Consider the following 12,630-nt stretch of genomic DNA (forward strand, 5'->3'; position numbering starts at 1 on the left):
ATGCCTCACGGAGCTTTGCAAATGCATCGACGACCTCCGGGGCCTTATTATTTGCCCCATCCAAAAGGCCCTGGGGGTCGAGAGGGGCTTTCCTCTTTCGGGCCTTAGTACTCCCCATTGACCCTGGTTCAGAGGGTCCTGCCGGCGTGTGCTCTCTCCGTCCGGCGTTGTCTAAGGGCTGGTTCAGTCTAGCCTCTAAGGACTCCAGCCTATCTTGCAGGGGTTTGACTCCCTGAGCCACTGCATCTATAAGTGAACTTCCCAGCACCTCCTTGAAGCTGGCCGCAAGGTGCGAGGGCTGCTCCTCTTCGCTCCACTCGAAATCTGACATGATGGGAGTGTGCTGTGTGCCAGATCTACCCCAGAGGGTGTCACTGCACGCCCTTTTCACTATAGGTGCTTAGGATCCTTCAATTGGAATCCTTGATCTTTATATATATATATTTTTTTTTTTTTGTGGCCTCCTGGACTTAAATGGTTCTTCCAATAACTAGGAAAGTCTTATATGGAACCTCCCCACTGTCTGTGAGGAACGCTGAGGACAGCTCAGCTAATTTCACCGCTCGCCGAGCGAGTCCGTTGGTTCTCCAGCAGCTGAACGCTGCTCTCCTCTGCACTGCTGCACTCGTGCCTTTTATGGGCTTTTATGCTCGGAACTTGTTAATTGTTCCGTACTGTGTAGCTGTAGTTTTTGATCACTGCCGGGCCCGGGTTACTCGCGCTCTGTTCCGCGTGGCAGTTGAAAATGCTAACGCGGAACAGACACACTCTCAGGATCCGCCCCTGCAAATGTGGGGGCATCCGGTCCGCGGCTCGCTTGAGCGCTGCCCGCTCCGCCTCCCTGAGGGAGGAGGCTGGCACTGCTCTTGAGGACCAGCTGCCTCGCCTCCACGCTGGAGGGGCAGGAGTTCCTATTCTCGTTCGGCTCCACTGAGCCGCTACGCACCTCCTTGGCTATGTGCAGCCACCCCAGGGGTGCCGTGAGTGCGGCATGGGGCAGACGCGCTGAGATGGTGAATCACTTGTCATCCGAACACTGCAGTGACTAAAAAGTTTCGATTACTCTGTAACGAAAAGTCGCGCACCTCAAATCTGAGAGTCAAAATGAAAGCTCTGCTGAGCCGTAAAAGCAACACGCATTCCTGCGCTATTGTCCCTGTGCCTGCAGATGAGATATGATTCACTCCTTCTAAGCTGAAACTATTACATATCTACATTAGGTAGGAGGATAGGTAGAAAGGTACTTATTTGCTTGAAGAGCAGTAAAAGAAGAGAAGGAGGTCAGGGACAGGAAGTGGTCATAGCTGAGCATGGAAGGAGTTGGACTACAGAGACTATGGGGATTGTAGTTTGAAAGAAAGAAGAGTCTGTTCAGACTGTTGTCACTGTTTTTGTTAGAGTTTTTGAGTTTGTTGAAACTGCTGAAGAGTAGTAAATTAAAGAAGTTGAAGCATAATGCTCGCCTCCAGTCTTGTCATAGAACTAATCATTCCCTGTTTCTTTCATAGAAACAAATGCCTATTATCACCCTCGGATGTAAACCCATGGTTCTAATAGCCATAATGACATGTTTCTCAGGCCATACCTTGTGGTATTGTTCTGGGGCCCACATTAAATTAATGCACGGACATTGTTTTAGTCCAAAACATGGAACCCATTTTAAGATCCCATTGCCACCACCTCCCTCACTTTCCCACACAAACTCACCAACAGGCTGCGTCCTCCCTTGGATGGTCAAGATGCTGGAGTTCAGCAGAACGTATTCCCCTCTCCCTTTGAAAGTCAAGTTCTGTCCATCAAATGTAATGATGTGCGGATCCCCGAAAGCAGAAGCTGTTAAAAATACAGGACATGGCACAAGTTAGAATTGCACAGGAATTACTGCATATTCTTAATGTTTGCAAGATTTCGCAAACCAGAGCCGTGCCCGGCAAAAACTCAACTGGATTGTGATGATATAATACTATAGTCTGATTTGCCAGGAATACTAAATGTCATAGGTGTCAGAGCATGCTTATTGGAAACAGAAGAGTATCAAAAGCGGGTAACGCCACTAGATAGTACATGTCACTACATAGTACATATCACTGTAAGATAACACATGTCAGCAATCAAGAGTTACTCAGGGTAATGTGATTCAGAATTTGACAACTAAATAAGAAGTCCTGGGAATGAACACAAACTAAAATGTCTTATTTTAACAGCTGCGACACCTCCCCACTCTATGCAACCACCAGAGCAAAACTAAGGCACAGAGAGTGAGGTGGTCATGGCTTTAAATGGTCACATAACAAATCTGAAAAGCAATCAGAAGATTGATGAAACAGCATGTAACAATATTGCCCACTAAAAATGTGATGTATGTGTATGGAGCAAGCACAAACGGCCCTGAAAAAACAACAAAGGCACTTATTCATATTATATCCATTTCTCAAAATCCAGCACTCACTGCTAAATGTTCAATAAGTGGCACCATTACCACGAGAATACTATGTGTTATTCTCCAACCATGGGTAGGTGTTCACCAGGGTTAATTCAAGGCTTATTTTTGGTTTTGGCATTTTTTCTCACCACCACAAGACTGAAAGCATTGCTACTGAGAACAGAGAAAGAGATGGGGTTTACAACTTAGTCAGCCTCATTACGAATTTGGTGGAAAGAGGTAAAGTTGGCCTTAACTCTTACTGCCAACTTTACCATTACGCCAAATTACGATTTCAGGCACGCAGTGGAAGATTTGTAAATCCTCCAACTCACACCCCGAAAATCAGCAGAATCGGTGGAATTAACGCAGTGGAAATTCTGCCAGTGTAATTCCACGTAAAAACCTGCATCGAGTCTAGTGGACTCAATACAAATGGGGAATTACACCACCACCACTTGTAATCTGGGGGAAATTCCACAGGACCAAGTGGCGGTAATGGTAATTCATTTGTGCAGTATTCTGGTCGATTTACCGCCGGGATACTACCCAACTCGTAATCACGCCTAATTACGAGTTGGACAGTATTCCGGCAGTAAATCAACCGGAATACTGCCCAACGAAACTAGCATTACTGCCACTTGGTCCCACGGAATTACCGCCAGATTACAAGTGGCAGAGTTAATCCCCATGTTTTAAGAGTGCATTGGACTCTATGGGGCATTTCTGGTGGAATTACCGGCAGCAGAAAACCTGCCACAGTAATTCTCCCGATTTAGCAGATTTTTGGCAAAATGTGAGAGGATTTACCTCCAGCATCATGCTGGAGGTAAATCTCCCACTCCAGGCCCATACTTGTATGGTGTAGCGGGAACTGTGGCAGTAATTCAGTTACCTCCAATTTGTTCCTGCACCGCCATACTTATAATGAGCCTGAGCTGACTGGCAGAAGAGAAGCTACTTCTATCAGTCAGTGTGTCCGCCCTCTGGAGGGGTGGGCCAACTGCCGCTCCTTAGCAGCTCATGAACTCAGCACTGGGCATCAAGGGTAACGCAAACATGATAAATGTTGTTACTTGGTTAGACTGGCCTAGATGGTGGCGGACTGTGGTGGGTGGTGCAGGACTGTCGTGGGTGGTGTGGTGTGGGGTGGAGTGGTGTAGACTGGGGTGGAGTGAGATTGAGTGGAGTGGCGTGGAGTTGTGTGAGGTTGTGTGGGGTGGGGTAGAGTGGTATGGTATAGTATGGAGTGGATTGGGACTGGGTGGGGTCAAATGGAATAATCTGGAGTAGTGTGGGGTCAAGTGGGATGTAGAGTCAAATTGAGTGTTGTGGGGTTGAGTGGAGTGATGCGGTAGAGTAGGATGGTGTGGAGTGGAGTGGGGTGTGTTGGCTATGGGTGGGGTGGACACATAAGGTGAGGTGTAGGATGTGGTGGCGTCGGGTGTGGAGGAATGTGGGTTAAAAGGAGTAATGTGGTAGAGAGTGGAGTGGAATGGGGTAGAGTGAGGTGTGGTTGAGTGGGGTTGAGTGGTGTGGGGTTTAAGTGTACAGCATGGTATAGGATTGAGTGGTGTGGGGTGGACTAGAGTGGCGTGGTGTGCAATTGTCTCGAGGACGTGGCATGGAGAGGTGTAGAGTGGTAGGGGTGGCGTGGTGTCCAGTAGTGAAGGCAGTTGTTATATAGGGAGTGGTTTGGTGGTGTAGAGTGGTATGGAGTTATGTAGATTGGTATGCAGTGTGGTGGTGGAGTAGGATTTTGTGGGAATGGTGTGGGGGCCAGGTGGGGTGCAGTGGAGTGTTGTAGAGTGGTGTGGGGTGGGATGTGATTGTGCTCAGTGGTGTAGAGTAATGTAAGGTAATGTGGGGGAGTGGTATGGTTTTGTATGCTGTGTACAGAGAGGTGTGGTGTGGATTGGTGTAACCTGGTCTGGGTTGGGTGGTGTGTAATGGTCTGGATTGGTGTGTGGTGGAGTTTTATGGTGTGGAAGAGAGGAGAATGGTGAGGAATGATGAGGACGAGGTACTGCTAGGGTGTGGTGGTGTAGGGTGACGTGATGTGGAATGGTGTAGGGTGTCGTGGGATCAAATGGTGTGCTATGGGATGGGCTGGAGTTATATGGGTGGAGGTGGCATGATGGGGAGTTATGAGGTTGTGGGGTGGTGTAAGGTGGTATAGGGTGGTATGGAATGGTGTCCAGTTAAAGTACTGAATACAAAAGGATCGAATGCCAAAGGGTCGACTCAATTTGACCTAAAACAAAAGGGTCGATTTTTTTTTTAAATATATATTTTTTGGGGTTTTAAAAAAAAATTCGACCCTTTGGTTTTCGGTCCTTTTGATACGACCCTTTGGTCATTCGATCCTATGCATTCGAAACTTTGACCTAGAACCGTATGGAATGGAATGCATAGAGTGGTGTGGATGAATGTAGGTTGTGGTGGAGTAGTGTTTATGAAGTGATGTAGAGTGTTGGTGCATCTGTTGGAGTGGGCTGGAGTTGTGTAGAATGAGGTTGAATGGGGCTCAGTGGTGTGGTCTGAAGTTATGTGGGATGAGATGGGGTAGAGTGATGCAGGGTTGGGTTGGAATATAGTGGAATGTGTGATGTGGAATTGTCTGGTGTGGAAAAACTGGCGTGAGGTGAAGCGGGGTGGAGGGCATTAGAGCGGAATGTGGTTTTGTGTGGTTCATTGGAGTGATGGGGTGGAATAGGGGTGTTTTGCCCCATGTGAGGTGGAGTAGTGACGGGAGATGTCGGGTGTGGTGAAATGGGGTTGAATGGAGTGGTGTGTTGTGTGTTGTGGTAGAGAGTGGGGTAGAATGGGGTGGAGTGATGTAGAGTCAGGTGTGGTGTGGTGAAGTGGGATTGACTGATGTTGGGGAGCACTGTCATTCCTTCCCCAGGCTCTGTCAGTCTTATCCGCGGCACAGTCATTTTCCCCCTTGCAGTTATTCTTTCATCCTAGCCATGTCATCCCACCCCTTGCGCTTTTTTAATTTCTTCACCCATGAGCTGTCATTCCCTGATTACACTCAGTCCTTCTCCCGTGCACTGTCATTCCTTCCCCAGCTTGTGCTATCATTCCTTCTCCCGTGCACTGTCATTCCTTCCCCAGCTTGTGCTATCATTCCTTCCCCTGTGCACTGTCATTCCCTTCCCCCCTTGCTGTCATTCCTATCTCCCTGCGCTGTAAGTCCTTTCCCTCCTTTGATGTTATTATGTTCTCTTTTAGGGTTTTGCCTGAACTTGACATGGCAGCATCAGACTCCGCCTGATTCAATTAATACTCCTGTCTCTCAGCTCTGGTCTTGATAAGTGGTTTGACCTTTTTTCTGTTAGAGCTGTGTCGACTCTTTTATATATATCGACAAGCCCTACAGGTGTTGGCTAATCCTCAGAAAAGCCGAGTGTGATTTTAGTATAATTTGGGAAACAGAGGTCCAGTTCTTGGTTACGTATTTATAACGCGCTTAAACACCCAGAGGTTTCTAAGCGGGGACCCGGGGATCGAACCTGTGTTGCTTCGTGTCGTCTTGCTTCCAAGATGCGCACGCTGCCGCTGAGCTATCCTCCCGGGATCCAGTTCTGGTTTTAACTTTACAAACTGGCACTTGTAGTCCTGCTTTTTCCCATTATAAACCCAGGACTACAAATCACAGAATGCAAAGTGAAAACCAAGCCTAGACTACGGTCTGCCGAAAGGAATGAATAATGTTGGGGCGCATATGATTTTGCCAGCATCCACATTCAGCATCATATGCTCTTTACTGTCTGAGGTGTCCTCTGAGTAGTTCTGAAGCTTTATTTTTTATTTTTTTGAGCCAAGAAACAGAGAAGGTTCCGCCTGGTCTGAACGTGTGTGTATATGTTTCAAAATGGTGACATGATGCAATAGTTCCCCCTCTAATCAGCTCAAATTGCATGTAAGAAAACAGTTGTGCTTGGCTCTGTGGGCCCCTGAATGATTGGCATAAAATGCCATCCTTACTGCTTAATTTTCTAGTACTATCTTCTCAAATGTGATAATATTTATTACACTTACTCCAACACATCCATACCAATGTACTGAAATCAGGGAAGGCTAGCTGCTTTCCCCAAGGGAAGCTTTTATATTCACTCATTTTTCAATTAACACTCGGTTATAAAAACAGGTTGCTCTCCGATAATGCCCAAGGTAGTCTGTGGCCCAAGAAGGGCCCAGCTGCATAGAGCTGCATACTTGTACCCTAAGGGAAACCAAGGAATAAAGACACAAGGGTTGAGAATAAAGAGCCTCATTATGGGGTTGGCAGTATTCCGATGGTAAGTGTGCTGAAATATCGCCAAGCAGAATTAAGTGAAATTAACGTTAATGCCACCTAGTCCCACGGATTTACTGTGGGATTACAATTAGTGGTAGGGCGGTGTAATTCCCCAATTTTTGAAGTCCATTGGACGCCATTGTGATTTCTGCAGAATCCTTCCTCCCGACGGCAAACTCATAGTTTGGCAGTGTAATTCGACAGTAATGCAGTAGTAGAGGAAAAACCACTGCATTAGCACCATTTGTTCAGCAACTCGTCATAAACCCCAGAGTACTTGTTTATGCTACGTGTGTTTTATTGTATGCAGTGTGTGTTCATAGGTATGGGCTAGTCCATCCCTCCCACCATGTGGCTGATTGTAACGTGGAGGAAAGAAGCAAAACAACAGAACTAACTTGCCCGAGAATGGGCTGGGCATTGGAGCATTGTAGAAAGTGAAGAAACAAAAACATTAGAAAAGAAAAGGAAAACGGTTAGGGGAGAAGAGGACAAAAAAGGAGAAGTAAAACAAGAAAATGAAACTCTGTGGGGTGGTGGTGGCCACAAGCAGCCCCCAAGGGCCAAAGGAAATTTTTTGTAATATGATGCGTGAGCTGAGCCACCAAGCATGTGGAACATGGGCCCATGCTGCATGCCTGGAGCATCCTGGGCAACCATGGGGTCATGGCATCTTTCAGCCCAACCAGGAACCAGACAGGACAGGGACGATCTACACTAAAGGTCCCAGGCAGCATGCACTTTGCTGCCCGTGCCGAATATCCACAAAGCTGGCCAATCCGGGCTGAAAGGGCGGCATCCCGGATCAGGCAACCACGGCCATTACCAGTGTCGGCCCACCTCATGGCCAGTGAGGCCGGCTCAGCAATTAAGTCCTCCTGGGCCATGCCTGTCAGGTGGCCCAGGAGGTGAAGAGCAGCAAAGTGAAGAGAAGTCTCGGGCTGCCTCGTTAGGTAGCCTGGGTGAATAGCGGTGAAGCAAGTGAAGTCCCGAACTACCCATCGTAGCAGGCCGGTTGACGATCAGCGAGTGCGTGCTGGAGCGTGGCAGTGACGTAGGCAGCATCCCCATAACATTGGGGATGCTACCTTTAGCAACATTGTGCCACATGCCGCAGTGATGACATGGGTGGTCCTCCAGTCTGTGGGGCCGGCCAAAGATTGAACTTTGCTGCAGGTGTAAAAAAAGGTTATCATGGGAGGGACCCCATCCAGACATGGGGTCTCCCAGAGACAATTTAGGACCATGGGCCGTGACCCACAGGGTAGATGGAGCCACCCAATAAGGTCAAGATGGGGGCAACAGCCCCAGGCCCACCTGAGCTCTCACTTGAGCTGCACTCCACCAAGGACAGACCGCAGAAGGTACCATGATGGGGTACCTGACTCCATCAATCACCCCTATGTGACACGATATAACATGTTATGTATGTCTTGAGTGTTATTTGGATGTGTATGGCCCTCATTACAAGTTATGCCGGTAGCCATGCCGCAAATTGTGGCATGGCTGCCGGCAAAACCGCATCCGAGTCCGTGTCCTCGGAATGAGGACTTACCAGACCATTCCGAGTTCGGATGGCCCGGTAATTCCTCACTCGAGGACACGGACACGGTTCATCCCCATTTCAGCCCCCATAGGAATGAATGGGAATGGGAGAGGGAGTAAACAACGGGTCATTACGAGATGGCCCGTTGTTTGCTCCCTCTTCCCCTCGCGGGACCCGGTATGCACGCCTGGTTTTCCCAGGCGTGCTTAACGTGTCCCGCGAGGGGACCTCGTAATGTGGCGGAACGGGTTGAACGGCGCCACAGCCTTTTACGGCACCGTTTAACCCGTTCCGCCAGGGTCGTAATGAGGCCCAATGTTTCCAGGCGAGTTTCCGAGTGTCTTTTTCTCCTCTAGCGCTACGCTGCTTGGGCCCTCCCACAGCATGTCTTGGCCATCATCTCTCTTTTGTCTGGTTTCTCTGTCCTCATATATATTTGAGCCTCTTAACATACTCGTCCCAGTGCAGTGGACATTTTTGTTTAAAGGGAAATGACCTTGAATTGCAGAATACTGATATGTCTTTATAGTTTCCTCGTCCCAGTCATGATAGTCCATTTTCATTTGTTTTTCAAAGCATCCCATATTGACTATGGTATGTCTGGCCTGAAGGAGTTCTTTGCGGAACGGGAGTCCCTGTCCCCAAAGGGGGAGTCTCTCCCAGTGAGGTCCTGTTTGCTTCTACCGCTAGTTAGGGTATTGCGGAGTGGGCTCAGCTCCCTACCCTCACAGGAAGGGCTCCCCTTTGGGAGAAGGGATGAATTCCCTTGATTCATCACACCTGGCTGCTCCTAACTTTCCTGATCACCCTGGGGATCACGTGAATGGGGAGAGAGTATAGACTAACTTTTTGGGCTATTGAACCATCATGGCATCTGACTGCCCAGCTCATTTTTCCTTTAACCTAGAGCAGAATCAGAGAAAGATGAAGGGAGAGTTAATCCTGGAGGTAAACATTTCTAGCCTTGGCATCTCCAGGTTTTAATTTATCATGACAAACTTCCTAGTCTCAGAGATCACTTCAAGTAAAAGGACAAGAAAGAGCTCAGCAGGTCTTCCAGTGTATTCTCCACACCACTGATGTGAACTGCCCTCAAGGACAGAAAGTTCTCCTCCAACCAGATCTCCACTTTGACAGCCACCTCCTCAAATGAAAATGAATGTGTCCCACTTTGGCAATTGATACAAGCCACTGCTTTGGTGTTGTCCATCCTGACCAACATTTGAATCAACTAAATATTCTGGGGTTAGATGACCGCCTGTACCATCCAATTTGAGGACATGTATTTATTTTAATTTTATTTATTTGCATTTATAGAGCGCATAGCGGCCGTGGGGCATCATGGCGCTGTCACAGTATACTTGATTAAACAAAAGCAATTGCATGTGTATTACATCATTTTACCGTTTACAGAGTGAGTTTACATACAACATGAATTGAGATACAATTGGTGATGGAGCAGACCTTCCGTTGTAGCCTTGGAGACGAGGAGAGCCTAGGTGAGTGTTTATTGGAAGAGTTGCGTCTTAAGTGACTTGCGGAAGTCTGACATCCTGACCCCAACTCGACCAATGGCAGTGAGTGGTCTCCAGACCGAGGATTGCTCCCAACCCAAGGGCACTGGCTACCATGCTCACCTTGGAATGTTGTAGAGCGCTGAGTTCAAATCCCCTCAAGTGTCTCCCTGCGCAACACCACCACTGGTGATTGATCCTGAGTGCAGTCATCATCTATGCCAAGCACTCGTAATTCTCTACCACTGCCACCACAGCGTGTGGAGATGCAACAGGAGAGACCTGAGGTGTATCCTTGACCAAATAGTTACAATGGGCCTCATTATAATGTTGGCGGTATGGTATGAACGATGCCGGTAAGGCACCGGCACCGTTCATACCGTACCGCCGAATTGTGAGTTCTGCTCACGGGTGCCTGACAGCCCACTAGGTCTGACCTAGCGGGCTGTGCGGCATCCACAAGCATAATTCGTTATTGGGCCAGAACCATTATAAACGGTGCCAGGGCAATCCATGCTCCCCACCCCCATTCTGTGGGGCAGAATGGGGATCTGGAGCCCGGCAATACTGACACCCGTGAATGGGCAATTACTGGCCCATTCAACTCGTAATGCCCATTCGCGGGTGGCAGTGCCGGAGCGAGTTTGGCGTTAGCCGTGCCTGTAAAACAGGCACGGCTACCGCCAAGCTCGAAATGAGGCCAAATGTCTATTGCAGCCATCAACTCCTGCATGCAGAGTTAAATGTGAGCAGGATCCTCTGCTCTGGGTCACAGGCACCACACCTTCTGCACTATCCTCAGTCTCGTTTTTAGGGGCAAACACACGCCAGTCCTAAGGAAGTAAGGAATTCGAGGGTGAGTGGCTGGCACAGCCTGCCCCTTTGGATGCTTATTACCACAAACGCATGGTGGTTCCATGTATTTACATTTGAATCAGTGTGTCTGCATTGGGGCATTTACATTTTGAAAAAAAAGAAAAGCAGGGCAAGCCCTGCCACCACCTCTCCCTTTTTGTATTTTTTGTAGCCCTTACCCTTTTCTGTACATCTGTTTTTCTTGTTCCTTAAAAAATTTGAATAATTGAAGTAAATGGACAGATGCAAATGTACTGATACAAATACATAACAATCCAAATACGTTGATGGATTCAAAAATATGGCACCCCAAAGGCGGCTGCAGACCACGACTTTCTCATGTTCATGATTTGTTCAGCGCACTACCAGTTCAGCATCCTGCCCTCATGGTTGAGGTCAGCTCCTTGAGTCTTCACCAAAGGGATGCTGAACTAGTAGTGCACTGTACAAATCATAAACATGAGAAACTTCTGGTCTACAGTTGGTTCTTTATGCATTTATATCAGTACATTTGGATCTGTCCATTTACTTCAATTATTCACATTTTTCACGAAACAAGGAAAACAGATTGCAAAGACCTTAAAACCCCAGAGACCCTTGGAACGCAGAGCGGATAAGTGGTGTGATAAGTGGTCTGTGGTGAGGATTTTCACAATGTCTATTGGTTAGAGGTGTGGCTTCATCCTGCGTACTACTTGCAAAGATCTTAAAACCCCAGAGACCCGAGGAACCACGGAGTTGATAAGTGGTGTGAGAAGTGGTCTGTGGTGTTCCGTGGTGGCAGAGGGAGCACTAAGGAACTATCCGTGGAACTACTACTCTGGTACAGTGACTTTTCTTCTCCTGTATGCCCTTGCAGCCCGTGCCAACTGAGGTCTTGATCTCCATTGTATTTTACTTACAGGTACCCTCTTGTTGAGTGAGGGAGTGAAGGAGATATCATGGACAAGAAAATACAGAGGCGACATGGGGCATTGCCCTTTGAGCTTCGGTACTGTAATTGCACAAGTCAAAAGAGGGACTGAGGGCCAAAGGAGGTGATTAATTGTGCATCCGGTGACTGCAGGACTGTTGGTCCTTTGAGTCGTGTGCCCTCCTCTCGCCTCTGAGCAACTGTCTTCAGTTAAATTCTCCCACTGTCCACAAGTCTAAAAGTCTCTTTGGTTTACTTTGGTTGGAACTCATGGCCATAGGCACGGAAAGCAAAGCCAACTAGGAGGGACTTCTCGGAACCTGGTAGATTCTAAAGAGGGACTGGCTGATTTGGAACAAAGATCTAATTTGGAGGACGGCATATTTGGGTCGAAAGCCATGAGTTGCCACGTGTACGGAATTGCACATGGTTACAGAATTGATGAACAATTTAGCGGACACACGTATCTGCACACTGGATTCACTGAGTAAGGCAGCCCAGAATAATGAAGGAGCCCTATACATGAGGGCTCATGCTAAACAAGGAAGAGTCACAGGGTAGACCCTGATAGGGTCACAAGACTGCAGTTTGTCCTCTCATCCGGCCTTGCGCCCTATTGCGGGGAAGCCAATTACTGACTTCTTTAATTTCGCTGACACAAATACTGTGAACAAACCTGTAGGTGTCAAAACAACGGCAAGACTTTATAGGACTCATATGAATTAACTTCATGGCCTTAGTCTAGTTGAGCATGTGGATTATATGTCTATGAAGTGGGAATAGGGTATGTGATACCTCTATTCAAGGTTCATTGACCAATCTTACACATTTTTGGGAAAATGAAGAGAAAGAAGACAGTATAACTAATATGCAAAGAAATGTTAGTTCTGATGGTACAAGTAACATCCACCATACTCTGAGAGAGGTGGATGAGCGCATTCATTTGACCTCACCAATATTGTCTGCCATAAATATGTTTTGAGCTCGTTTGTTACACTTTGTGATAATATATGGGAGGAGGTAAGGGTGCACTCCATTATATTGGCAAACATGAATACAAAAGTGGAGGAATTA

At 47.6% G+C, this 12,630-nt stretch overlaps 1 protein-coding gene across 2 annotated transcripts in view; it reads right to left on the reverse strand.

The window, feature by feature from the left end:
- The window catches only part of LOC138492163 (uncharacterized), a 1,449,912-nt gene that overhangs the window by 920,895 nt on the left and 516,387 nt on the right, over positions 1-12,630 (reverse strand). For both annotated transcript variants that reach the window (XM_069619172.1, XM_069619173.1), the window contains exon 9: positions 1,708-1,833. In XM_069619172.1, the coding sequence (XP_069475273.1) occupies positions 1,708-1,833 (126 nt within the window). The remainder of the gene's footprint in view (positions 1-1,707; positions 1,834-12,630) is intronic.

Source organism: Ambystoma mexicanum, chromosome 10 (genome assembly GCF_040938575.1).
Source record: "Ambystoma mexicanum isolate Mex_15411 chromosome 10, UKY_AmexF1_1, whole genome shotgun sequence".
Classification (NCBI taxonomy): Eukaryota; Metazoa; Chordata; class Amphibia; order Caudata; family Ambystomatidae; genus Ambystoma; species Ambystoma mexicanum.